The 27,087-nt window shown below is 53.4% G+C and overlaps 9 protein-coding genes across 9 annotated transcripts; 2 read left to right on the forward strand and 7 right to left on the reverse strand.

Annotated features, from left to right (window-relative positions):
• Positions 1 to 94: 94 nt before the first annotated feature.
• Positions 95 to 3,610, forward strand: AYO20_07345 (hypothetical protein; the record flags this gene model as incomplete). The annotated part of the gene is made up of 2 exons (XM_022645631.1): positions 95 to 439; positions 527 to 3,610. 2 exons carry the CDS (start codon positions 95 to 97, stop codon positions 3,608 to 3,610), a joined length of 3,429 nt encoding a protein of 1,142 aa, XP_022498346.1.
• Positions 3,611 to 4,509: 899 nt separating this feature from the next.
• AYO20_07346 (hypothetical protein) lies at positions 4,510 to 6,855 on the reverse strand (the record flags this gene model as incomplete). The annotated part of the gene is made up of 1 exon (XM_022645632.1): positions 4,510 to 6,855. One exon carries the CDS (start codon positions 6,853 to 6,855, stop codon positions 4,510 to 4,512), a length of 2,346 nt encoding a protein of 781 aa, XP_022498347.1.
• A 2,865-nt stretch (positions 6,856 to 9,720) lies between these two features.
• Positions 9,721 to 10,272, reverse strand: AYO20_07347 (peptidyl-prolyl cis-trans isomerase-like 1; the record flags this gene model as incomplete). Its single annotated transcript, XM_022645633.1, has 2 exons — positions 9,721 to 10,176; positions 10,240 to 10,272. 2 exons carry the CDS (start codon positions 10,270 to 10,272, stop codon positions 9,721 to 9,723), a joined length of 489 nt encoding a protein of 162 aa, XP_022498348.1.
• Positions 10,273 to 10,540: 268 nt separating this feature from the next.
• AYO20_07348 (hypothetical protein) lies at positions 10,541 to 11,245 on the reverse strand (the record flags this gene model as incomplete). The annotated part of the gene is made up of 2 exons (XM_022645634.1): positions 10,541 to 10,985; positions 11,037 to 11,245. 2 exons carry the CDS (start codon positions 11,243 to 11,245, stop codon positions 10,541 to 10,543), a joined length of 654 nt encoding a protein of 217 aa, XP_022498349.1.
• A 699-nt stretch (positions 11,246 to 11,944) lies between these two features.
• AYO20_07349 (hypothetical protein) lies at positions 11,945 to 13,657 on the forward strand (the record flags this gene model as incomplete). The annotated part of the gene is made up of 1 exon (XM_022645635.1): positions 11,945 to 13,657. One exon carries the CDS (start codon positions 11,945 to 11,947, stop codon positions 13,655 to 13,657), a length of 1,713 nt encoding a protein of 570 aa, XP_022498350.1.
• A 519-nt stretch (positions 13,658 to 14,176) lies between these two features.
• Positions 14,177 to 15,119, reverse strand: AYO20_07350 (hypothetical protein; the record flags this gene model as incomplete). The annotated part of the gene is made up of 4 exons (XM_022645636.1): positions 14,177 to 14,636; positions 14,735 to 14,864; positions 14,966 to 14,997; positions 15,103 to 15,119. 4 exons carry the CDS (start codon positions 15,117 to 15,119, stop codon positions 14,177 to 14,179), a joined length of 639 nt encoding a protein of 212 aa, XP_022498351.1.
• A 3,353-nt stretch (positions 15,120 to 18,472) lies between these two features.
• Positions 18,473 to 19,918, reverse strand: AYO20_07351 (hypothetical protein; the record flags this gene model as incomplete). The annotated part of the gene is made up of 1 exon (XM_022645637.1): positions 18,473 to 19,918. One exon carries the CDS (start codon positions 19,916 to 19,918, stop codon positions 18,473 to 18,475), a length of 1,446 nt encoding a protein of 481 aa, XP_022498352.1.
• Positions 19,919 to 21,674: 1,756 nt separating this feature from the next.
• AYO20_07352 (hypothetical protein) lies at positions 21,675 to 23,724 on the reverse strand (the record flags this gene model as incomplete). The annotated part of the gene is made up of 4 exons (XM_022645638.1): positions 21,675 to 22,417; positions 22,467 to 22,735; positions 22,785 to 23,027; positions 23,180 to 23,724. 4 exons carry the CDS (start codon positions 23,722 to 23,724, stop codon positions 21,675 to 21,677), a joined length of 1,800 nt encoding a protein of 599 aa, XP_022498353.1.
• Positions 23,725 to 25,269: 1,545 nt separating this feature from the next.
• Positions 25,270 to 26,949, reverse strand: AYO20_07353 (hypothetical protein; the record flags this gene model as incomplete). The annotated part of the gene is made up of 4 exons (XM_022645639.1): positions 25,270 to 25,865; positions 25,997 to 26,447; positions 26,571 to 26,779; positions 26,832 to 26,949. 4 exons carry the CDS (start codon positions 26,947 to 26,949, stop codon positions 25,270 to 25,272), a joined length of 1,374 nt encoding a protein of 457 aa, XP_022498354.1.
• Positions 26,950 to 27,087: the final 138 nt, after the last annotated feature.

Here is a 27,087-nt window from a genome sequence, read left to right on the forward strand (position 1 = left end):
GTAATCGGCCCAAAATAAATTTCCACGATTATTCCCGCCCTACACGTGCCGCGTCTTGATACATCTACCGAGTTGGTTTTGTTTTCCGGCTTCGATGGCGCCGCCACCACAGAAAGCCGGGCAGAAGCGCAAGGTCGGCTTTGACCAGGTTGGCCAGTCTGCGGCGGCGCGCAAGCGACAGAAAAACCACGATGCTCGAGCCATCCCCGTGCAGCGCCCGGAGGCGGTTGTCTCTGCTGGCGGCGGGGAACTCAACGTGGCTTCCTTCGTCAAGGCGCGCGAGTTTGAGATCGAGGCCCTGGAGAGGAGCATGCGCAGGGCAAAGAAGCAATTGTCCACACGGGCGTTTCAACAAGTGCCCCGGCACATGCGACGGAGGACGGCCAGTCACAATGCCAAAAAGGTGCCGCGGAGGCTGCGCAAGAGGGCAGAACGCGAGGTCAGTTCCCCAACCCCCCCTCCCGCTTTGACAAAGTGCACGAGTCGCTGGCGTACTGACTAGGAGCTGACCAGGAGAATATCATAGATGAGAGACGATAACACGCCAACGGTCACGAAGCGAACGCGAACCCCGTCACGGATATTGAGACTGCGGTTGGAAACGGCCAAAGCCCTCAAGAGGCTCGGTCAGATACGCAAGACGGTGCGCCAGAGGAAGAAAGAATCCAAAGCCAACGCCCAGCAGCCCGACCCGGCGAACCATGTCCTGACCACGCGCGTGCCACGGTTGAAGAAGAACAAACTGGCCGAGCCTCCGAGAGCGACGACGAAGTACAAGAGGAGGCAAGTCCACAAGACATGGCTGCCCACGCACCTGTGGCATACGAAGCGTGCCCATATGACCCGGCCCACGGAACCGCTATGGAGAATGTCCATTCCGTTGAGTCCTACGGAAAAGAGTTACAGACCAAGTCATCGAGTTGCGGGCAATCTGGGATGCATTGCCTGGGACACCAGCTATAAGTCTACGGTGGCGTGCTTGGGGACAGAGGCGGCGCTCGATAGCATGCTGAAGGCACTTTCTTTCAGCCCACAAGGGCTTTCGCCGGCTATGTGGAAGAAGTGGAAGGCCGGTACCCGGTTCGCTGGTGGATGGGTCTCGGAACGTGACAACGAAAAGCGTCCAATTGCGCCGGTGACGGTAATCTGGTTCCAACGCCCTCGGGGAGAGACAGCAAGCTCTGGGGATGGCCAGGGGGGAGACCAGGCGGAAGTCGTCGCCAGCGAAGATCAGATGGACGTCCAGACGGCCGAAGGAGCCCAGTCTACACTTCCAAAGGCCAAGACGCAGACGTCGAAACGAAAGACCAAGTTGAGCCATCAAATTCTCATCCGAATCCATCCGTCTGCATTCCATCAGTGCTGGCAGGAGTTGTTGAAGGTCGCTAAAATGCAGAAACCGCAGGTTTTGATTGAAGATCTGCGGTTTGAGGTCGGGAGCATCGAAGTCCAGGGACCAGGCTCGACTGAAGCTTTGCTGGGTGTGATTCGGCCATTTCCCACACATGTTGAAGCTGCGGATTCGATGTCGTCGTCTTGGACCTCTCTCGCCGGACTCAACAATCCCAGCATCCTCCCCCAGAATGCGATGCTCGCGTTCGACACAGTCGATCCCAGGCTCAATCATCCGCCCAAACGGATCAGGATCCCCGCCATCTCAGAGGCTCCTCCTCTAGATGAGATCCTCGTTGCCTGGCCACCAGACAAAACGGCCAAGTTCTCTGAGCTGCTCTCACACAAAGCACGCTGGCGGATCAGCAACACGCTCCCATCCCAAAAGGCAATCAACCGACGAAGAGTGCTCGCACCACCGGGCCATGTACCACCAGTAACGGACAAAGACCCTAAAATCCCAGTCATCCTTCTCGCGTCGAGAGCGGAGAATGGCACTTCGAAAAACGCCCAGGGGACTTGGACTGTTCTCCTCCCGTGGACGTGCGTCGATCCCGTGTGGCGCTCGTTGATGTACTACCCTTTGTCATCCGGTGGCACCCCGCGTTTCGGGGGCCTGCGCCAGAAACAGCAGCTGTCATTCGAGCAAAAATCACCATGGTTCCCAGGAGATTTCCCCGGCACCGAGGCGGGCAAAGCCTGGGAGCGGACTGAAAGCGAGAAGCGATTTGATTCATGGATTCGACGGCCACCGAAACACAGAATCGCCTGGGATGCTTTGGACCTGGGGCTAGGAAGGCGTGGGGAGATCGGGAGAGGTTGGTCTTGCGATTGGGAGTATTTGTTTGAACATACCAAAGGTTCAACAGGAGCTGAAGCCAGGACAGACTCGGAGCTGGCCAACACCACCTCCAAACAGAGCAAACAGACCAGCGCAACCCCTCCGCTTACACAGCGACAGCGCAGAGCAGCCAAAGCCCAAGCAGCCCGGGACAGTGACCTCAAGGATCCAGCCCGCCGACGCAACACATCCAGTCCGGAGAGTGAATCAGAGCCGGATGTCATACCAGAACTTGTGGAAGTCAAATATACCCAACTGTTACCGGGGCAGAGCGTCTCGTTATTGAAGCAACCGTCAAGCATCAGTCTCCCTCCACTTCCCGTCCTAGTCACAGTTCGCATTACGTTGCTCGACAAAGGAACACCTTCTCCAACAGCCCGGATCTACCGCCTCCCATCATTACCTAAACAAGGACCACCGCCCGGTCCTGGTCCTAGTGGGTCAGGGACAGTCGGAACGGACACATCTCAGGAGACTCAGCCACAGAGCTGGGACTCTGATGGTCCGCCTCCAGCGCAACGACTACCTGCCCCTAGCTTAACGGGGACGTCCTCATCATCATCATCATCGATCACCGCTCGCGACCTTCGCTCCCGCTGGCTCGCTCTCGACCATGACGGTCTCAACGCCCAGGCCCGGCTGAGCGATTCGCGCCTCCCGAAGATCAAGACCAACAGATTCTCCGGGCCCCGCCGCCAAACCAGCTACCCACGCGAGTCGCTCGCGAAGATCAACGTGCTGCCTAAGAACGCGCCCGAAGAGATTGTGAGAGATTTCGGACCGGACAGTGCCTTTGGAAAGGGAGATGGGGAGATGCCGCCGCCGCCGCCGCCGCCCAAGGAACAGCCAACGACCTCCTCCAAGGAGAAGAACAACGCCAGAGGAAGGGGCAAAGAGAAGAAGGAGAAGGAGAAGAGGAAGCGTGAAACACAGCCGAAACCCCTCCTTGACGGCGACAGCCACCACCATCCTACTGGTGCCGGCGCAGTGGGAGAAGACCCTGACCTCGACTCCCTGATGATCGACCCCTTCGCCCACCCCACAGAATGGGACAGACACGTCCCCTGTCCTGACCAGGCCGACCTCATCGGCTTCGTCACCAGTGGCGGGTACAATCTCGCCGAAGGCCGTGGCACCGCCGTCGGGAGTATTTGGGCCCAGCGGGTCATTGAGGGATGGGAACAGGAAGACTTGACGACGCAGGCTGAGGGTGAGGGTGAGGGTGACGGCACGGGCAAAAAACAGAAGGTTAGGGATAGGGACGGGGACATTGATCGGACGAGGATGACGACGAGGGAGAGGAACAAGCGGTTATGTATCGTCCGCAACGCCGGCGAGAGTGTCGGGCGGTTGGGGATTTGGGAGGTTTGCACGTGAAGAAGACCGGATGGCATGGGTTGGTGTACCAGACCAGACCAGACCAGACCAGACCCAGCGAGCCAGGTACCGAGTACTTGTGGAGTTGTGTGTGGGTGTGTGTACCTCGCAATACCGGGTAGTTATGTAGGTACCTAGGTAAGTACTTAATAATGTACCTACCTACCTACCTACCTACCTACCTACCTACCTACCTACCTCGTATGTACCGAGTACTTATGTGTAAACCTGGTTACCACATGGCCACACTGCCACATTGCCAAGCAGCCACACACACTTTGCAACCTTTGAATACCTACAGTAGATCGGTACCTGCTCACGACTCACTAGATGCCGATCTACTTTCTAGACATGTGTATAGTTTGGATTTTGAAATATGACCCATGCGAGGAATTACTCATACCTCGTCCCTCGTACGGTGAACAGCGAACATTCCAAGACATTCCTCAGCTTTCAGCGTTCAGGCGGGCCATGTGCCTAGCTAGGGAGGAAGGTAGGTAGACAGTAAGTTTCTGCCTCTAATCTGTACAAAAGGAGCTTAAAAAAAAAAAAAAAAAGGCGGTTACTGCCAGGAACCAACTAACAAGAGGGGGTATCGTCGCAACTCCTTCTTGAGCCCATAAAGCTCAGGATCTTCCCAGCAACTGCCCAATTTTGCCCAAAATGTCGCAATGTCACCATGACATGTCAAGAGAACCCAACTTGTTCTCTGCTGTCGTTCAAGGTCGTGAGATCCCGGGTCTGATAAACCCCATTTCCACGCTGGTGTGGTATATGGTATATACTCCGCCTCCTTGCACGGTATATGCCACTAAGCTCCTGTCCCCCCCAATATTACATCAACCGTCTCGTGGCATACCTTCAACACTCTCCCATAAAAAGACTCAGTCAACACGGTGCTAAATGTGATAGTTCTCTGCGTGCAAGAATATCTCGTCCTTGCCAGAGTCCTTCCATACCTCACTCTGCAACCGCGCCACCGTCATCGTCACGTCTGTCCTCATCTCTGGCGGGCCGCAGACATAAATACAAGTCCTGCGTCCAAATTCCCTGCTCAGACCTTTGAGCATGTACGGGATATCGGGTCTCCCGTACTCAGTCCGCCAACCATCTCGTCTGTGAGACGTGACGTTGGTAGGTAGAAAGGCGAACCGCATCAAGTTCTTTTGGAACTTCGTCGGGGTCTGAGGGAAGCCGAAATCGAAGGACCGTGTAGCATCGATCTGCGCTTGGGAGATGGTTGACACGTGTTTGTCGGCTGGGGGAGGCGGAAAGTAGGGTTGCGCTTGCTCAGTGCCAGGCGGCGCAAGGTGACGCGGAGGAGCGACATAAGCTTGCGGGAGCGCGGTGATGGTGTCTTCAAATTCGCGCTTGAGGTCCGGTTCATGCTCCATCATCACGAGGGCCGAGTTACGCTTGGAACCTCCAGTGGCTTTGTCGAGAGCGTCAGCGACCTTGTCTCGGATACCACTGAGCCGGTGTTCCTTGGGCTCCGGCAACGGTTCGTAGCGTTTTGCCGCCGTGATGAAGAAGTGGCACTGCACCGAGCCGGGTGGAGCGCATTCTCTGCATATCCGAAGCTCTTCCTTGAACCACTCCATGATGTCGGGCCGCTTCATGGCCCAGATCACGTGTACTTTGGAGGTGGTGGCCTTGCCGTCGCGCATACGCTTGATCAGGTCGAGCAATTGGCTGGCGATGGCGGTGATGCCGCTTCCGCCTGCAAAGAAGATGACCTGGTCGAAGGAGGCCATTTGCCGTTGCATACCACCGTACGGCCCTTCGATGAAGGCTCGGTAAGTTTTGTAAGGCCCCTTCTTGATTGACGTATCCAAGACTTTGCGAGTGAAGCCCGAGAAAGGTCGAAAGACCAGGGTCATATCCCGGTATTGCTCGCCATATTCTGAGGGGAAATCTTCACTGCAAAGGGATGCAATGGTGAAGGGGTGATTCTCAAGGAGCGAAATCCCGGGCATTCTCAGGTATGCGTACTGCCCCGGCCGCCACCTCTTCTGTGTTGGGATAGTGACCTTGATAGCGTTCTCCGGTAGGATGGTGACAGCGGACTCCTCCCCAATGAGCCACGACGACCGAAACGGATTCATCCAGTTCAAGAAGAAGAGGCGGGTCAGTAGCGATACAAGCATCAGCGCCACTGTCGAGTAGAGATACGCCCATGATGTCAGGTAGTTGTGACAGTGCCAGAACATGAGACCAATAAATGCCCATGCCACCGGAATATGCAGGAGAACGAAGAGCTCGTATGCCTTGTGTCGAAGAATGGGGATCGAGTGCAGGGTGAGGAATATCAGGGGAGCGATGGCTGCAATGCCTGTCGTGTAGACCCAATATTGCTGGGTGAAGTAGAGTTTGAACGTTGCGTAGCCAGCTGGGTCCGACACCGATTGATACCAGTAAGGGATGACATGAATGATGGCAAAGGTGACACACAGATAAGCTGTCCAGCGGTGAAGCACAATTAGTCTTTCAGCTCCAATCCCGGTCACAAACGCCACTGGGTTGGCCTTGTTGGCCAACATAACCACCCATGGCAGCAGCGAGACTGACATCATCCCAGCTCGAATTGCCAGTGGAGGAGATCCATATGACATGGAGGCGTACAAGAGCGGCTTGGGCAGGAAACAGTAGAGCATGGACGACACCAGGCATATGACCATGACCACGACAACTCCCAACGAAGGGAACGTAAACTTCCACCTCCCAACCTTGATGGCTGGGATGGGTCTGTAGAAGATCCACCGGAAGAAGGCGATTGTGTTGTTGAGTGGTGCAATGGCTGACACAGCTGCTTGCTGCTGTGCTTTCTCTGCTACCAGAGGCCCCGAGGATGGGAAGAAATGCCTTGTTGACCCTTCGGTATTGATACTCAGTGCACTGGGCAATTCATAATCGCCAAACCCTTGATTTGGCGAGACTCCCAGCGGGCTGATCGTCGAGGCAGAGTTGATGACTTCTTCTTTGTATAGAGCAGTTCGAATCTTGTCTCCCCAGTAGTAGTATAACCGCTTGATCGTTGTGGTCACCACCAGGATGATTCCGATGTAAACGAAAATGAGGCCGTACTTGCCTGCCTGGTTGAAGGGATCGTGTTGAATTGCTGCGACGAGGGCGGGAGGCGTTGTGCTGTTTATTGGAATGTTTACCCTCTTGACCAATTCCTCCATGCTCTGCTCAATCCCTCTTCCTGCCAACTGTGCCAATGCTTCCGACGACAGTGAAGGCATCCTCGCTATACTATGAGCACCTCTCCCGCGGAGGAACAGCTATTCCACCGGTGTAGAAGAATTGGAAAATTTGGTCGAAAGCGGTCTCGTCAAGAGACACCGGTCGTGGTGGCCGTGTACGTGGGCTGAGGGAAGAGAGGCCTGAGGCCAGACCGTCGAATCTATTGGATGTCTGTTCTTTTTCGCAGAGTGGTCATGGATTTTGCGACCGCTCAGTGGACCCGCCTTCTGAGATATTGCAGTTTTCGCGCACAAATGGTTGCTAAGTAGAGAAAGCCTGCTCTCTCAAGAAGACGAAGGGAACGACTGGCAGCGAGTGTAAGGAATGGCAGGACAGAGGAACCCAAAAGCCTCTTGGACGCTGGGAAGGGGAGGGATGGTGAAGGAGGGGGGGGCGAAAGCTGCGATATAGAACTCTGGGGTCATGCAGAAGAAGACATTGTCCAGCGTCGAGGACTGAGCAGCGTAGTGGTGTGGTGACGAGAAGCAACGGCCGCGCGTGCGAGAGCGATTTGCGCACCCCGCTACTCACTCTCCTCACGGTGATATCGACCCAAACGAGTAACAACAAGAGCAGCCACTGAGTTGAACTGCAATAGTTGCACTGGAAGAGCAAAGCTATCGAGTCCCCGAGGTCTTGCATTTCGTGCATGGTGATGCATCTCAGCGGTACGGAGGAAGAGTCGGCGCTTCGACGAGAGCTTGCATTGGTTGTGCGGTGAGACCAGAAGTTGCAAACATGATGGACTCGATGCAGACGAAGTGGGGGTCTGGAGCGGACCGAGTCCCTTCTTTTGAGCAGTCACACAGCACGGTAAGCGAATAAGAGGCGCAGATAGGAGCGAAAAGCACGACGAAAAGCAGTGCACGAGAGCGAGTGATTGGATCGAAAAGGTGACGAGCCAGGAACAATTGCATGAATTGGCGCAGAATTCGAGGCTGCGGACAAAGATCAGCAATTGGGTTGTCGGATGAGCTGCCATGTCAGTCTAGGCGACCCTGGGCGGGCGCTAGGGGGACTCTAGGCATCGCTAGGCATTATCCTCACAGCCAATGGGTGACCGTATAATGCAACCGCCCAGGTGTGACGGCCTGAAGCTCGCCCCCGGGAAGTGCTTGCAGCCCCGCCAATCGTCCAACTAGCCTGAACAGCGCCCGAGATGCTGCAGGGACCTTGACACCTGCTGACACCCAACCACAGGGCAGCATCCAACTTCCATCACCCATTGTCCACATTAGCTTGATTATTTGACTCTCCACTCACCCACACTGAAGAAATCCAACTCAATTCTTCACTCTCTTCTACTGCCCTCTCTCGACTGCAGTTTTTGCTGTGATACGGAAACATCGGCACGCTGCGACGGCCAATGTCGAGGGATCCCGCCTCTTCAACCAATTTCAAGCCCTCTACGACTATTTATGTTGCAGAGTACCGAGTACTTGTGATATCCACGTTGTGCTCAAGGAGACTACAATGCCATTCATCGCCAAGCTCATAATATTCTCCGAATCCTCCGAGTAGATGCGCTGAGTGATCCTGGCCCCTCAGCTGTCGATCGTTCGTGGATGTCATTCCATGCCACTCTTCTCTGGCAAATGAAGTCGCGCTTACTCGTCTGATTACTCTCGGGATGACCACCACACACGTCGTGGCGAGAGCGGCAATTGTGTGAACACAGTCTGCGGTCACCCTGTCATGAAACGTGCCAAAGTACGCGTGCTCGTTGGTACAGAAGGATGTGCTCCCTCATAACCGGCCACACTTTCTGGCTGCGCCTTGGTGAAAGATAAGTGGAAAAGACTGGCTCGCAAGATCGAGCTTTCAGATAGAAATGGCCTTCCGATGCTTCTGCAGATCTCTCACCATGGACACTCCGAACTACTCGTAGAGGTCTTGAGCAGATGATCATCGGGGTAAGCGTCAGCCTGTCTCGCACTCGACTCGCAGATACATCCGTCCGAAGCTGGTTGCCGCTCATAGCTTAGTCCTTGCTCGTACAATACAAAGTACCCAAACCCCCCTCAAGATCCGGAGTTCTGATTCCGGGGTCCAAATTGAAAGCATTCCAGCATGACTACACTCATCCTTATAGGCTCAGCGAGGCTGCAGATGGTAGACGCTGAAGCTAAGCTGGAAAAGAGCTCTTCGTCTTCTTCCGAGTATCAACATGCCATGCAAGGCTCGCATGCCGCAATATCTGGGGCCAAGAGCTGGAGGGCCTTGCTGAAGCGCCCATCCAACCAACGCAGTTGTTGCTTAAAAAAGATTTGGATACCAGTTAGACTTTTGCAGTACGAGTTTTTGACCACCAATTCGGATAGTCTCCCACATGGGCGTTTCGGCATGACACCAGTTGTGGTCTGCGGGGGGAGTTGAAAAGGAGACAAATCCAAGTGCGAGACGAAGCGCCTCTCTCAAGCCACCCTGTAACCCTTGCCTTACACTCAGGGGAAAGGGCAGGGAGGTGCATCGATCTGTATGCACCTGATCTCCACAAAAAACCATGCCCTAGCGTCATTGATTTCATGACGCTCGATATCTCCAGGGGGTTGTGCAACCGCGACGTAGAAGAGTTAAGGATACATATTTGCCTCAAAGCGCCGGTGGCTTGAGCAAAGGCTCGGGGTTGGACGTCGAGACCATCCTGTCGAGGACGTTGCTCCTAGATAGAACATCAACAACCGTGCCGAGCAACATTTCTAAATGCCGCAAGAGAAGGACTTGGATCTGAACGGTAGTTGGGGATACAGCTGGCTCCTGTTGTTGTGGTTGTCCTCTTCAGAGTCGCATTGGTCGTGAATGTTGAATCTGGACAGCATGAGATCGGATGGGTTGTGTATGGGGGATATCGCCGTTGTCGTCGATCATCCAGCTTCGGTCCCCTCGACCACACTTGCCCTGATGATCTTGACCTCCTCCAACGGTCTATCTTCACTGTTGGTCTTGACAAGCCCCATGCGCTGCACGACCTTCATTCCGCTCTTGACCCTCCCGAATATTGTATGTTTCCCGTCCAGCCAGGGTGTCGGCGCCAGGGTGATGAAAAATTGACTGCCATTCGTGTCCTTCCCGCTGTTGGCCATACTAAGTACACCTGCACCAGTATGCTTCAAGGACGGGCTGATCTCATCGGCAAACTTGTCGCCATAAATACTTGAACCACCTCGGCCAGTCCCTGTCGGATCGCCCGTTTGGATCATGAAGTTGGGGATTATACGGTGGAAGATGACGTTGTTGTAGTATCCCCGTTGAGCCAAGGTAGAGAAGTTCTTGCATGTTCGGGGGGCATGGTCATTGTAGAGCTCGACAGTGATTGCGCCCTGTGATCGGGTCAGTTCTTAGGATTGCGGCAGATGGTGAGGGTACTGGGGCGCAAATCTCACCATGGTGGTCTCGAGGACCACATCGGTCGCCATGCTGAAATTCTTCGGTATGGATGAAATGCTCTATAGCTTTCGCCGTCACACTTCCCACCTTAAAGCATAGAGGAGTGGTACCTGGAAAGCAGAAAGCTCTTGAAGAGAAATGCACAAGATCGGAATCTCTGAAAACGGGCCCCGCCTTGGCGTCATTGATCAGCGCCTCAAGTCTGAGCCCCATCCTAGATACGCATTTCTATCTCAGAACCTACCACTACTTAGAAGGCATAACTGCATCTGTAGCCCTCGGTAGCCTCCAGTAAAGTCACGCCTTGACCTCTTTCGTTGCGACATGAACCATGGCCAAATTCTTCAGATCCTTAGCACCCCTTAGAAGAGGGACGTTGTCCTTAAATGACGGTGTTTCCCTGTACTTCATGTGCGAATCCACACTTTCCCATCCAATGAGCTCGACGTAGGCTCTGGCTTTCTCCGACGTCTTGGGGTCCTCGAGCTCTTCTGCGACCCAACCGCCCACTGCGCCTCTGCATCCTTCCCAGTCACGCGTCACGTTCACCCCAAACTTCTTCATGTTTTCGTGAAACGTCTTTTGGTCCTCGGCCGAATAGTCGGCAGGGAAGTAAATTGTGAGGAATTCGGTTACCTCTGAGAAAGCCGCAGACGGCGGGAATGGTTCGAAATGGACATGGTAGAGACTGGGCGGTTTCTCGCATTGGGTCACAGCGCCATCTAGAAAGCTTTTATATCCCCTATGTTCTCGTCAGTAGTGGCGGATGCCAGTGTGACTGCAGTCATCTTACTCCCACTCCATGAACTTCTCATGATGGCCGATGCTAGTCCAATCGATGAACAAATTGTGAACGCTGGGGTGTTCGACCTGAGGACCAGAATAGAGGCGCAATGGTCCACCCTGCTTGAGGATGGTTTCAATCGTTCCCTTCAATTGTTGGCCGTCAGGATCGTTCCCCTCTTTGAGGGGTAAGAAGACAACTTCGGTTGCTTGGGCCATGTTGCCGGGGGAAAGCGCAGCAGCTGTAGTGGTATTTAGCAAGGACTTTTTGCGAGTCGTACAGTTTCTGAAGGCTGAGTCTGCTGAAGATCAGGTCTTCGCAAGAGGACGGGGATTCGCAGAATCTGCAATAAGGAAGTGAAGCTGGCACAGATGATTGCCGAGAGGCGCCATTTCATTCGGAGGGGGACATCAACTCTAACTCCACCCCGAATCGCGGGCACTGATTCAGGTCGGCATCATTCGGCCCAAATCATTGTGAGCACGCCAACATTGTGGAAATGTTGCTCGACATAGATAGTCGTCTCGTTGACAATGAGTGACTCTACCCCGCAGGCTCATTGGCTTACGCAGGTTCACAAGGGGGATGCGTAGATGAGAGCCCATTTGGAAACCCCTGCGCTCGTCTCTCTAGATATTCTGGCAATATCCTACCTTGGAGCAGCTCTCACTAGATTTGTATATCATCGCCACCTCTCGACAACAGCGTGGTTGCGAAAACCTGGCAGACTGCCTTTGGAGAACACATACTCCGCCGTACCGAGATCTCGGTTATCAACGGCATAGCTGCGGAAAGGGACTCGATCTCCAACCCGCGGTTGTATTGTTGAAGACGTCCTCCCTACAAGAACCAAGTGTCCTCCTGTTCCAAAACTTCCTACCCAATTCTCCCCATGAGCTGCTGCAGAGAAGTCCATCATGGCTCCCAAATATGTTCCAACAAACTCTCTCTTGAGAAGTCTCAACCACGCTCTTCGAGAACACCGTAAATGCTCCAAGTCCCACTTCAAACCGAGAACAAGGGCAGCGGCGACATTCGCCCATCGACGGCATGCCCAAGCCATCTCCGTCCTCCCAACCGCGGTGGACAAGTCTAGTCAAGACTTCAAAGACAATGCAGCCCAGCTGAGTGAGGCCATGAAAAAATATGCAGCATTACACCAGAAGATCTCCCAAGGGGGACCAGAGAAGGCGCGGCAGAAACACATTCAAAGGGGTAAAATGCTGGCCAGAGATCGCATAACAGCTCTTGTCGACCCCGGTAGCCCGTTCATGGAACTTTCGCCCCTCGCCGCTTACGAGGTCTACGAGGAAGATATCCCCGCTGCAGGCGTCATCGCGGGGATTGGGACGGTCGAAGGCGTGACATGCATGATTGTTGCCAACGATGCCACAGTCAAGGGCGGGACATACTACCCCTTGACAATCAAGAAACACCTGAGGGCGCAGGAAATTGCTCAGCAGAACAAGCTACCTTGTATCTACCTCGTCGATTCCGGTGGTGCGAATTTACCGAACCAAGCCGACGTCTTTCCAGACAGGGATCACTTTGGACGCATATTCTTCAACCAAGCCAGGATGAGTAGCATGGGCATCCCTCAGATTGCGGTGGTAATGGGCCCTTGCACGGCCGGCGGTGCCTACGTACCTGCAATGTGCGACGAATCCATCATCGTCGAGAAACAAGGCACCATCTTTCTAGCGGGCCCTCCGCTGGTCAAGGCTGCCACCGGGGAAGTCGTCTCAGCCGAAGACTTGGGCGGCGGTTCACTCCACAGCTCTGTTTCTGGGGTCACAGACTACCTCGCTGTGGACGATGCTCACGCCATAGTACTCGCCCGCCGCTCCATCTCCAACCTCAATTATCCCAGAGAACAGCCCCCCATCAGTCCAGATGAAATCCGTGAACCGCTGTACGACCCGTCCGAGCTCTCCGGCATCGTAGGGACCAACCTGCGCAAGCAGATCCCCATGCACGAAATCATCGCCCGCATCGTCGATGGCAGCGAATTTGCCGAATTCAAGAAGGACTACGGTACCACGTTGCTGACCGGGTTTGCGAGGATCCACGGCTACCAGGTGGGCATCATCGCCAATAACGGCATTTTGTTCTCCGAGTCCAGCTTGAAAGGCGCCCATTTCATCGAACTGTGCTGCCAACGAAACATCCCGCTGGTCTTTTTGCAAAACATTTCCGGATTCATGGTCGGGGCGGACGCCGAGCGCGGCGGCATCGCGAAGAACGGGGCCAAGCTCGTCACGGCGGTCGCGTGTGCCGACGTCCCCAAGTTCACCGTCGTCGTGGGCTCGTCGGCCGGCGCGGGAAACTACGGCATGTGCGGGCGCGCCTACTCGCCGCGCTTCCTGTGGATGTGGCCGAACGCGAAGATCGGCGTCATGGGCCCGGACCAGTTGACGGCCGTCATGGAGACGGTGGGCAAGAGCGTCGACGTGGGTCTGAGGGACCGCATCGAGCGCGAGAGTGACGCCGCCTTCTCCAGTGCAAGGCTGTGGGACGACGGCGTCATCCATCCCGCGCAGACGAGGAACATGTTGGCCATGGGCTTGAAGGTTGCGCTGGGTGGTAGGGCAGACGATGCGCCGACCAAGTTTGGCGTCTTTAGGATGTAATCACGAGTGGATGTTTCTGATGGGCTTGAGCGGCGGTGCCAGTCCATCATTTTCCGTTGGAAGAGATCCGCACCTAGCATGCTGGCTATATCGACCGGCAATAGCACTAGACTCGTGGGTATAGACACCCTCGCGCGAATACGAAATGGACACGCAAGAGAATCTCCTACTGAGCGAGAAACCAAGTTCAGGCTATTTTTGAAGGAGAAACCCCCAAAACGAGACAGAATACAGTAAGTAGTAGTCACACGAACACATGTCGACCTGAGTCGGGTACGTCTAGAGCTCTCAAACTCGATGCTTCCGATCCTCTTTTCCTCCCTCGTGCTTTTTTGTAGAAACCAGGCCCATTCTTTTTGTCTAGTTTTTCCCTCCTCCAGTATCAACGCCGGTGGAGATGTGCCCCCAAAATGCGTGTCACATGTAATTTCCATGTATGTCTTTTCTTTTGTTGGAATGTGTGCTGTTGTAGCTGATTTCTCGAAGGCCATATCAACAGGTCCAGGTGTATGATATTCTTCACAAAATCACGCACCTGTCCCGATTTCTCTGCCGCCGGCCTCTGCGATCGTGCCGGTTCGGCCTCTCTCTCCTTCTCGCAGCAGCCTGCTGCTCGGCTAGGAGATTTCTTGCGCCTTCCTTCTGTATGATCTGCGCGCATAGATTCAGAAACACTTCGTCGACATTCGTCCTCCGCCGTGCACTCGTCTCATAGTACGGCTTTTGTCCCCATGACTGGGCGAGTTGAAAAGCCCGTGCGCGGGGCACCACGCGGTCGTCTTCCATGTCGGACTTGTTGCCCACGACGACGAGAGGGATGTCCTCGTCGTCTTTGATGCGGACGATCTGTTCGCGCAGTTCGGCCAATTCGTAGAACGAGTTCATGTTGCAGATGGAGAAGACGAGGAGAAAGCCCTGGCCTTGTTTCATGTATAATTCGCGCATTGCTGTGAATTGTTCAGTGCCGGCTGTGTCGAGGCTGGAGAAGGGGTCAGGAGACATTAGCACGGGAGTTATTGAGACGGTCAAAGATATTTTGGGCATTGGTGAGGTGTGTTTATCCTTGTCGCAGCTTACATTTCCAACATAACTTGTCGACCGTCGACATTGACTTGCTTTCGGTAAGAGTCCTCGATGGTCGGGTCATAGCTCTCAATCCAGACATTTTGCACGAATTGGGCCGTGAGACAGCTTTTCCCTACTCCTCCTGTTTCGAGCACGAGACCACGTCGTTAGCTTGGGAGTTTTGTCGACTCGAGGAACACATGAGCTGGCAGAAGGGCTCCAGAATGGATGGATCACACATACCAGCACCAAGCACAACAATGTGATATTCTCGCCTGTAGGTAACAAGGAGATTCAATCAGTCGCGCCGAACTCTTGGGAGAAAGGAGGGGCATTCAAAGCGCAAACCTTGAGATCTGGAAGACGAATTGAAAACGTACCTGGGCTGCAAACTCATTCTTGCTCACCCCGCGACCTGCCACCGTTGACACGGTTATTGCTATACAAACAAGTCCGAGGTTTGAAAAGTGCGTTGGGTTCGAAAAGTGTCTCGACTACATTTCAAACCATAAAATCTTTCCTTATCCCCCACCACTTTGAAGAGAGATTCTGAATGACTTAATGAACCACCTGAGTGAGAGGACAGCAGAAGAAGCTCAAAGTCCGCTTCTCGGCACCCAGTTCGTGGCTACTTGGCCCGCAAGGTGAGTCGTGCAAAAGGAAAATCGGTATGGGCGGTTTTTTAACGGTTTGTGTGGGATCTGGTACTTGAAGGGGCAAAGCGGTTCGCTACGTGATCTAGCTCTAGATCCGGCTGGAGTTTGTTACTGGAAAACCGTGTCTTGCTTGCCGAATGTTGATCCCTAACCTGCGACCTCGTGCAAATCCCTCAGCCTGCAGCGATACCCTGAATGAGAAGTCTCGTGAGGGTGATAGGATAGTGAGTGAGGCGTTCAATGTGGGCGGCGACTAGCTCGGTTCATAGGCGAGTGACGGACTTGATCGGATTGGGTTCACTGCAGGGACGGGTGATGGAGGAGGTGAGTGGTCAAGGTGGTCTGCCTGGCCAAACCCAGGAAGCAACGGTACAAGCAGATGTAGTGACAGTGGTGGCAATGACGTTCGTTGGGTGTCGTGGAGGTGACGATGTTTTTGTTTGTTCGAACGAGCTCGGAGGAGTGGACCGCTCTCCGTCTACCGAGTCCTCGTACATAATCGGTTCGCACCATAGACAGGGGAAGGGGGGGCAGGGAGTTCTTTTGGTGTCGTTGGCAATGGGAACTGAGGGTCTGGAAGATTTTTAGTCTGCGTTTTGGTCCCGCACACAAGGTCAAGATCAGCATTGAGAAGATCGATGCTGACGGGGGGTGGACAGGAGCTCAACCGTCGGGGCGGAAACTGGTGCTGTCCCTTCTCGGTCCTTGTCCATATCTGTGGTCATTTTGATGCTTGTGGTATCAAGTAGAGGTTGTCTGGCTGGTAAGAGGATGTGAGTTCGACATGTCAAATGAACGATGAAAGTCGGATGTGGAGAGGATCTCTTGCCGCGATTGAGGACCACTGTGGACTCTGGGAATTTTGGGATCAAGATGGCACGATGCCCACAGAGCCTGCGCCAGTGCCTGCGCCAGTACCTGTGCCTGCGCCTGCACCTGCTGCGCCTGCCTCAGCATGCCCATATCCAGGCCTAGCCAGCCACGAGGCCATCAGGGACATCCTTGACTCCGGAAATGTAAGTCGGGTTTCTTAGGCCGGTTGAGGCAGCTTGGGCTACTGGATGTTGGGGTCCCAGGATGAGTTCCGGGTGGCTAACCTGACTTCATGGGGCCGGGGAACCGCAATGTGAACCAGCCCGGGAAGCCAAACTCTTGATGAGGACTATCTTATCAATAGCCGGTTAGAGGGAAACTCAGGAGTACGACCCTCACTTCCCCTTTGCATCGTCACAACCGAGAAATCTGCCTCGAAAGGTCAGAGCCAACAGAGTCAAAGTCTGCGTGCTCAAACACCACGACGATCATTCCTCATTGAATCGAGAATTCGAGGGAGCTCGTGCATAGCCGACCCGCGGTCTCTAGAAATCGTCCTCGGAGCATTCAGCACTCACCGCACTTCGCCGCAGTTTCGAGCCGTTGGGCATCATGGCGCTACGACGCTTGGTCCAGCCTTCACCGGTCTTGTCGCGAGCTGCTATTCCCCTCTCATCAGACCAGAATTCTGCATCAGTCAATACTCCACTATTCCGTTGTCCTCTGCGCAATTCCACCCCTCCTGTCGAGCTCTACCTGAGTAGACCCTTTTACCAGCTATCAGCGTGGACGTCAGGCAATATGCACGACACCTTGTGGTCTTCTTTTAAGCCTTCCTTATACGGTTATGATCATCGCTTCATCAAATGAAACATAATGATGACGGATGAGGCTTGAAGACTAAGATCGGCAGGGGGCGCTTTTCCACAAAATCCCAAGGGCATGCATACATGCGCCTCAGGTGGTCGAACTCAGGGAATGGAAAATACCCGCCGACCTCATGGGGTTCTCGTGCACCAAGTACCGTACAACTACACTTGTCTCAAGTATTCTGTGGAATTGCCATCCTCCAGCTCCACTGATGAATATTCTCGAATGTTACTGCTTTAGGCAATCAGATACATCGCTACAAGAGTGGTACAAATGGAAGAGATAAATGACTTCCTGATTCGGTTCTTGGACACGACTTAGACTCGGACGAAGGACGTTGTCTCCGCCTGTCTAGCTCAAGAAACTCTCTTATGGTTAATGGGTTACGATTTTGCACGAGCAACCAACCAAGAGTCTGAGTTGAGATGGTACAAAGTCAGTTCTGCCAATTGTCACCCACAGAACCGCCCAAGTACTAGTCGTCTCGCAACTTCAGACACAGCGGACTTTTGGGTGCATTAGCGTGGTCTTCCACCTCGCAGTCACTGGCTCCAGATTGGTTCATTACAGCTTCGCCATCAACGGACTTGCTGGTTGATTATAACTATTTTCTACGGCACTACTCTTTCGAGTGGGCTGCGTTATATGCGAGGATGCCTCTCTCGCATCGCATCTTAGGGGGGACATAAGGCATACGGACATTGCGCCTGAGAATGTGGCACAAGTTCACTCGGTGTTCAGAGAGATACGAGCTGCCGTGCCTCACGATTCGATCCCGGAAAAGGAAGCCTGACCAGTCGCGGAGCTGTTGGAACTCGACAAACAGCTAGACCCCACACTCGTGCGAGGTTGAGCAATGAAAGAGCCTGTCGCTGACCGTCTGGTGTCAGCGAGCACTACACCTCTCACATTGCGTATATCGTTCATTGGGTGGACGATTTCCATTCACACCGGGACACACGTCAAGAGCCGTGATAGTGCGCTAGTCACATTCGAATCCCAGTGGTCACGACAGCTCTGAAGGTGAGGAATCATTCCTTCTCTCGCAATTGTCATGATAAATCGTGCATTTGGGCAATGGGCATGACTTCGAACACCCCTCCACATGCCCCTGGTAAGCTCCACCATGTTCTTGGCCAGAAACTTGTCGAACGAAGTTCTTTGGTGGTCCAAGCTCAAATCTCGAGATAAATGCTGACCCCTCTGCATGCTTTTCAGTGGCAATGAGCAGGAGGCCGTACAATGATGGCCTGAAAGCAGAAAGCCATCACAGTGGAGGTCAAGATGTCAATGACGGTTCCTCCAGCACTGAATGGGCGAGGCCCTGTCTCAATAGATACGAGGATCAGGTACGCGTGCAGCAACAGCAACCTTCCTCCCGTGTTGTGGTTTTGCCAGGAGGCCATCGGCCTCACATGCAATGGCCAATTTCGCTCACTCGGGCACCTTCGAAATCCGCTTCCTCGGTTTCTTCATCACTATCGTCTTCGCCGCGCATGGCCCACCACCACCGACTCCCTCTCCAGATGCCATGAACATCTCCTCGTGCTTCCTCCTCGTCTTCTGTGCCAATCAACCAAGTCCATTTTTTCAAGAACCATCGCTTGGCCTCCCAACTTCTCGTGTCCCAGGCCACGTTGCCTCTCATGTCTCTTTTCCCACTCCTGATGGACTTCCCGTGCCTGTTTGTGAGTCCAGACATGCCACCCCAGCATACCAGACCACCATGCACCATGTCCATGAACAACTCTCCGTGGTCGAGGATGCCTTCGACAGATGCTTTGACTGCATGGTCCCGGAAATAAGGGAATACAATGCAATCGAGGTAACTTGGATGTGGATTGAGGAGTTGTGCAGGTGTTGGACGCATGGCCGGCTTGACAGCCTCGAGATGCTCTTCCAGCTCTGGCGTGATGTCCATGAAGGTGTGTGCGATTTTGTAGCTCACCGTGTTTGGGGAGGTTGTCTTTGTTGGGGAGCGCACATCAGGTTTGTTAAGGGCGACGTAGCAGGCGGGGAAATGTGACGGGTGGTCATTCAAGTATTGGCTGCGGCTGATGCCGATTGAAAGGGCCACAGAAAGTGATGCCTCCAGGTTTCCTTCGCCGACCAGGTGCATGTGGTTGATGTACGGATCCGCCACAGTGGGCTTTGGTGTGAAGAAGCGTGAGCCGAGGGGGGATCGTTGCGGCGTCAAGGTCATTAGAGCCGTGGAACCGAGCGAGGGATCAGGAGGATGTGTATGTGGTTGTTGCTGTTGTGGTTGTTCTCGTCTGTGCGGCACGGACCAGATCTGCCGCAGATCAATGTCGCCATAGTCATCGTGTGTATGATCGACAGTCTCGGGGGTTTCGGTTACTGTCGTTGGTGTGTCCGGGCCTACTTGCAACTGGATGGTAGGGAATGCGCTCTGTGCGAAGGGTAGATCACCAGCAGCGACAAATGCATCTGCCAGATTTATCACCCGCGGCCCTGAAGAGACCGTGGGGACACTCGTAGTCGTGTCTGTTATATCGATGGGAAATTCGGGGCTGATATCGACATCGATATTGCCGTAGTCGTCGCCCTCGACATCCTCAATACTAGCCACTATACCCGAATTCGTCGAGCGTCTCTCATGACTAGACGTCTGTGAGGTTTCACGGCGTTGATCCGAGTGTGACAGAGTAGAAGTAGAGGTGGAAATAGACCCCGCAGCCTTTTCCTCCAGCACCTCGAGTTTCTTCTTCAGTCTCTCCCGGTAGGCCTTTTGGGCGCGCCGATTCTGCTCCCTCCGCTTGTCGGTGACTCGTCGAACATATGGTTTTCGGGGACCCGGTGCCGATTTCCGGGTCTTGTCGCCCATGGCCGTGGCCATGGCAAATGGCAATGGTCGATTGTGAGCGGCTCTCTTCTCCCGTTGGTCTGCTGATGATACTGTCCCGCAGCCCAGAAATGCCGCCGGGCTTTCTCTCTGGTCTCACGCCTCGCCGCGGAACGGCGTCGATGACTAGACCAGACCCGATCAAGTCAAGGTTGGGAGGTCTGCAATGTCAATGCTTCGCGGCGCGGAACTAGAAATTTTGGGCAGGCGAGGACTGGGATTGGATTGACGGGCGACGGAGTAGTGGATGACGGTCCGAGGAGAGATGTTGGCTGATCGCCGTTGGGATGGCTGATGGCTGATGTCGTGACGAGAAGAGTATAGTAGAGTGAGCCAACAGTTCCTCGTACCTTTGTGCAGTATAGTACTTATAGTCGGCTTTGGCCTTTTTCCTTTTCGTTCTGGTGGTCTTTCTTGCTTGCTCTCCGAATCTCCAAGTTCCTTTACGGCGGGAATGGGAGAGAGAGAACGTGTATGTATGTATAAATGAGTAGAGGAGAGGAAAGTAGAGTGAATGGAATAGTTGGAGGAAATGAGTAAAATGGATCAAATGATGAAAATAGCTAAAGTCGAGGTAAGGCGAGCAGCCAGACAGGCAGACAGGCAGACAAGGCAGGGTAGTGAGTGGGTAAGATGGATCGATGGATACGGACGGTGGCGTATCAACCGAAGCAAAAAGTATAAACCTCTAGCGGTAGATACCTTACAAGTCTCCAGGTAGGTAGGTATACATAAAGAGTAGAGTCCAGAGTCCAGAGTATTCGGTACAGACACAAGGATACCTTAGACACAGGAAACACACACAAGTTACCAGTTATCACTTACCACTTTACAACAGAGGTACTCTACTACTCAGAGGAGTGTACCTCGTAGATACTCACTTCAACTGGGTACAAGGACTGACTGAATGGGCTTACTTTCTCACGAGTAAAGATTCGGCCGAACAACTCAAAAGGTAAACGGAGGGCGGAATAAGCCACTCCCAAGGGACTGGTGCCACCAGTGAGTTGAGACCTCGGACCTCGAGTAAGCCAACTCTCGTCTCCAAGTCTCCCCCAGAGGTTCTGGCCAAGTGGCCAATTGGGTGCCAATCAGTGTCGAATGTGCTGAATAATCAACTTTTTGGACGAAAAATACTAGTCCCTGAGTGCCGCACGTGATACCCAGAGCAAAATAAGCCAAGACACGGAGCAAAAGAAAAGTGGGATGAAATGATTTGGAGGACAGATAATACTCACTCCTCATTCGTCTGCTACTTGTAGCTAAACAGGTAGTAAAGAACGACGTCATTTCAGCGATATTATTTTTTCTTTTGGGGTATCTTGCTTCCATCTGTGGTAACCAATGCACAACCCTGCCTTGACCATGCCAATTCTTTTTCCCAAGTCGTATCTCTGTAAAAATGCAATGCCAGGCAGGCTACGCTCTCATTTTGCTCGGTGAGTAATTTCGTGTCAAAAACAAAATACTCCCTCCCTCAACATTCAAAACCATCAATGCATCATGCGTCAGATGATATATGGGAATCCAGCGCAACTAAACTCCCGAGGAATGCACTTTTCCCTTATAATCAACCCTCATTTTGGTGTGCCATACCCTACCATGCAAAAGTCCCTCAGTTGCGCAAGCCGGTAACCTGAAACAAAAACCCATTCATTATCGTCGTCATGCTCAGAGACGCCACCGACTTATCCCAGCGCATCATCCATCTTTTCCTGTTTCATGATCCACCTGAGCACCGTTCCCGTGGTCATCGCGAATATACCCCATAAACACTCTGCCACTGGACCAACTCTCTCGTCAACGTCTCCATCATGTCCACACTGCCCATGGTCGCAAACTCCCTCTCGTCCATCATCGATACCGTGTTGTCGTCGTCTTTCTCCTTTACGTCATTCAGCCCAGCCTCAACCGCACGCACCAGACTGGCTGTTGGCAACGTGCTCCCCGTCGTGCTCGAAGTGCTGGACGTTTTGCTTACGCCATTCGGAGTCGTGGAGCCCTTGGAGCTCCCGCCACTGCCACCGTTCACCTGCATCGCTGCTTGTGCCTGCGTCGTCCGCTCTGTCTGCATTCGCCCAACAAATTCCAGGATTGCTGCTACTCGTCTCTTCATCTCGTTGAGACTCGTTCTCGCCGGGTGTGTCTTGGCCTTTGAACTGCGTCCGCTTTCGCCATTGATGCAGTGTACAGCGCCGACTCCACCTGCACTCCCTTTTCTGTCGACGCCGGACGGCGAACCCCCATTTTTGTTGTCATGGCCATTGATGTCATGGGATCCATCCCGCAGAGATGCATTGTCCCCGTCTTCTCCGTTCTGGTCACGCGTATATTGATTTCTGCCCAATCTCCCTCGCCGTGCGGCTGCTCTTCCGCCAGGTTTACGGCTATTGGTATGGTTCGACCGACCAGACGGGGGGGTATCTGCTTTTGTTTTGCCGTTGGGTTGTCCACCTTTGGAAGGAGAGAGGCTCGGTGTGGGAGGAGGTGAGTCTGCTCCGTTGGTTAGCATCTTTGATTTTAGGCAGCATATGTAACTCACCATCTGCCCTTCTTCGTTCGGACCGAGCATTGCGTTTGCTTGCCGCCTCAGCACGCTGGGCAGCTTGCTGTTCCTTTGCTTTGTCTCGAAGTTCCTTTTCACGGTTGTTTCGAGCAGCTGCTCCCCTCAACTTTTGGGACGCATTTCGACCGTTGGTTGTTGATCTGTTTGTTGGATCATCCACTGCTACTTCAGGTGATTCACTGCGCTTGGAAACCGTTCCTGAGGAGTTGGATCCCGTGCGTTGTCGCTTGGATGTACCCTTTTGTCTACCCCCGAGTCAGCACTGGTAAATATTTGATATCAAACGAGCCTTACTCTTCTGATTCGTCTCTTGTGCGTTTCCCGAGAGTGCCCATTTCTTTGCTCTCCTCGATGGCCCTCCTCAACATCTCATCCTCGTCGTAGGCCCCCCTACTGTTGAAGGTGGCTCTCCTCTTGGTGCTTTCGGACTGTTTGTTCTTGTTCTCTTTCTTGCGGCCCAATTCTGGATTCGAGGATAAAGGAGAGGATCGACTGGAATTGGTCTCCAAAACGGGGAGGTAACGGGAAGATTTTTGTCTGTTTGTAGGCAGTCTGTCAGCCTTGTTCTGCACAAAGAGTGGGCACAAAAAGTGATAACATATAGTCACCACTAAACTGGACAAGACTGTTCACGAAGGCAGTTGTGTATAGATAGATGCAGAGTACGGGATTGATAGGGACAAGCTTACCCATTTGCAGACTTTGTGATCTTGTGAAATTCTGGTTTGCACAGCTCGCAGTAGTATTCATCTGGGAGCATCGACTCGTCCAATAGACCCATGCAGCCACCGTGTTGCCAGACACCACAGTTGTCACACTGGACGAAAAAATTACCCGTGTCGTCGGTTATGCCGTCGATGGCTGGTTGCTGTTGTCGCACTGTAGAGGAAGGACCAGGATACTCAGCTTGCCCACAGATACAGCGAGTGACTTCCTCATCTGTGGGTTCAGCGTCATTTTCCTCATCATCGGCCTGTTGTTTTACTATTTGTTCTTTGTCATCCCCATTTCGGCGACTGCGACGCGGTGCGAGCTGCTCGGCTCGAGAGGACGAGTCTGCGCCATCAGCAGATTCGGATCGTTGGGTGGAGGGTCTGTGAGGAGAGGTTGTACGGATGTTGGCACGAGTATCTCGATCGGATTTGGAGTTGATCGAGGTGGTGGAGTTTGTGTGGTTGGGACCAGGAGGGGGTTGCTGCGATGAGCGAGCACGGGATGACCGACGAGGGCTCATTTTAGGGGTTTCTGGCCGTGGCTACCTTTCTAGAGACGAGTGTCAGTGTTGTCGCAGGTCAGAGGATGGGGGAGATGTCGCACGGCTGCAGGAAGAGGAATGGTTGTGGAAAAGCAGAGTTCGCGCCGTGGGTGGGTGGTTACAAATTCCGTCGTGTTTTCTCGCCGAGGAGAAGCGGGTGCTGCGATGGCAAGAGCAAGTTTCAGCAGAGTACCAGCATTTTCACATCGTTGGAGGGATTGGTGGATGTTGTAGAAATCTTGAAAGGGGAGAAAGAAGATTGTTGAGCTCTTTGGGAAGTTGAACGAGCAGTTTGCTGTGACCCTCTTCGCTTTGGTGCTGGCGAGAACTGACTGCGGCGGTGACTGCACACACTGGCGCACTTGCAACACCCTCGCTTGCACCGAATGGCCGACCAACGGGGCCTCCTTCAAGTGGCAAAGCCATCTGAGTGGCTGGTAACAGAGGGGGGGAAAGCGGGCCGTGCAGGGCAATGCGCATCCAATAATGGTCTTTTGGTCTTTTGGTCTTCCCCTCCAAAGAGTGGCTTCTCCAATTGACTGCCAGCAATCCAAAGCCCGACGGTACCAGCTTCTCCAACGTTAAGCCCTGCATAATAGTTGAATGAACGATCGAGACGGGGCAGATTGAGTATGAGATACGAGATCCAAGTACGAGAAACTATTCTCGAAGTATGTGCCTTGTTGCGTTCTCGATGGCAGAGGGTGTCTCTCCGCGTGTGGGATTGGATTGGATTGGAGTGCGGCCAGATCCAGACTCTCACAGTTTGCGATCAGCCGAGCTCCTCCAACCCTGTTTGATCACGTGCATTGGCCGCGAAAAAGCCGGTACGGATGCAGCCAACCAACGCGTCACTTGAGCCCCGCCTTGAACGCGTCTTTCGCAATTAGCCATTTATGGCCGAAATTCGATCTTGAGAAGAATACGAGATATCCAGGAGTCAAAGTATGCTTATTTGTCTGAGCTCATTCTTTGCGTAAGTATCACGAAAGGAAAATTGATTCCCGGCTCATCATGTTGGACGGCCTCAAATGTAAGCGGCCAGGCAAAAGCAGAGGAAATTTACCTCTGGCGAATGACACCAGGTAAGGCAGTTTTACATGCCACAATTGATTATCGCAATGGCGCTGATCGTCGTTGGGCACATCATCTGCGACTTCTCATTCAGTTGAATTGGACCAAAACCTGCAAAGGCCAAATAATGATCTCATTGTTTATCGGGCAACTTGGTGCCGGTGTAATTCCAAATGCTCTGGTGCTTCTGATTTGAGCCAGTATTTCGTCAACACCATGCCCAATCTATTGAAGAAACCCTGGCCAGCCACCCTCAGGCTCCAAAAGTGAATGCCGCGCATATAGGCTTTCCCCAAGAAAAACAAATATGCTTGCTGCTCAGAACGTCGTACTGTTGATACATATTTTGTTCGGTCGTCTCGTCGTAACGTCATGTCGTGGTACAAAATGGGCTTATTCCTGCTTCAAAAAGGAAGGCAGATTCGTGATGGGTTCAAGTAAAAGGTTGAATCAGAACAGAGGCTCAGGGCTTGACGGTGAGAAGTATCCAGGGTCTTCAGTTTCGCTGATCCGATGCTGTTTGCGTCCCTGGACGCCGCCAGCCTTTGTCACGCCGTCTCGTCGACCCATTGATAGGAGATCTTCTTCTCTGGACTGGGCTTTCTCTTTTGCCTGCTCTTTCCCCTTGTTGTTCTCCGGTTCTCCGGCAGGTCCAATATCCGAGCTCCCTGTTTCATCTCTTTTGGTCTGAATCAGAAGGCTGAGCTGGCTCTTGGTTCGTGGGAGTTGCATGTTTTCCAAAGACGAGTCATCGTCGTCGGCATCATCCGAAACTGCTTCACTGGATATGCTCCTGCGCAGTCGTGAGGATCCAGGCGCTTCGTCTCGGGTCGGGATTGTCGCTTCCTTCTCCCTTTCCTTTCCCTTGCGCAGTTCCTGGGGCAACTCATCCGCGAACCTGACAACACTACCTGTCTTTTTGATTCGGTTAAGGCCGGCAAGGTTTGTCGAGCTCACCAGCTTCTTCTGTGTTTCCACAAATTTGCCTCGGAAATCCGGCTCAACCAGTTCACCCGAAGACGTGGGCAGAGGCGGGACAGTGTTCGCTAAAGGGGGGTCAGTAGCCGAATCTATGCTCTGCCACGAAGACGCAGATGGAAGAGCGAAAGCCGGTCCGCTGGTAGTTGCTGCCATCCAATGTCAGCCTGCTAGTCCATCAAATGCGAGATGTACGTACAAGGGACAATTGGCAAGCCAGGAGGCGGTCCTCTGTTAGTGAGAGCGCCGACACCTCCGCTGGTGTCCTGAATTGTGACGTCGACTGTGGCAGCGCCCGACTTTGCCCTTGGAGATTTTGGTCCGCTTGGGCCTCCTGGGGATTTTTGCGAACTGGATTTTCTGCGGGGGATTTGAGGCCTCGCCCTCGACTTTCCAGCAGTCGCCAGAACAGGCGGCCTTTGTCGTCCACCGCTAGTGGTTCTGCTCAAGGTCGGTCGGGTAGACGATTCGGAGGTGGCGTGAGACCCAGACCCTGAGGCATCTTCAGACTGCATTCGGCCCCGTCCGTTGGGCTGTCCACGGGAAGGCTGGCGTTCCTCGTCACCTGTATTGGCCGCCACGGAAGGAAATCTAAATTCTTGCAGCGTGGGTGCAACATTTGGCCTGGTACGTGGAGTGGCACCTGTTGTCTGACGGATGTCAGAGGTAGGGGACAAGGGAGAGGTTGTGTTTGGGGACTGGCTTGACGCAGATAAACCCTCAATATTTCTGTCAGCAAGGATGTTTCCGTGGGATGTTAGGGTAACATGTACCTGTGTAATAAGTTCGGGGACCCGCCTGGCGTTGGTATCATCTTCAATCGGGGTCAAGTCCACGTCTTGAGTACACAGAGACCATAAGCGCATCAGTCGTGCAGATGTCATGGACTTGGTAAGGGTCGGGCTACTCCATACCCTCCAGAACAGATTCCGCAACCTCGCAGAGGCATTGTCTTGTGTCGCCGCGCTCTGGATGGCATAAACTAACGAAATATCAGCCGCTGGTCCGTATTTGGGTCCCAAGAGCAAAAAGACCTTTCCAAAACTTGCTGAGCACTTCTGCATTGGTGAAGTCGACGTGGAAATCGTCCAAAGCATACTGTTGGACATTGGGATTGGCATTAATTAGTCCTTGGGGTAGAACGGCCGTCATGACAAGCGGTTATCAAGGGACGTCTCCGGCGGTGGCAGCTCGACGAAGCCGGACAATCAACTCGTGGATTGGCCAAACCATGTCCTTTTGTCCCAGCCAAGTCGAACACAATGAGGATCAAGCGACCGAGGGCTTGAA

Source organism: Fonsecaea nubica (assembly GCF_001646965.1).
Source record: "Fonsecaea nubica strain CBS 269.64 chromosome Unknown Scaff51, whole genome shotgun sequence".
In the NCBI taxonomy this organism is placed as follows: Eukaryota; Fungi; Ascomycota; class Eurotiomycetes; order Chaetothyriales; family Herpotrichiellaceae; genus Fonsecaea; species Fonsecaea nubica.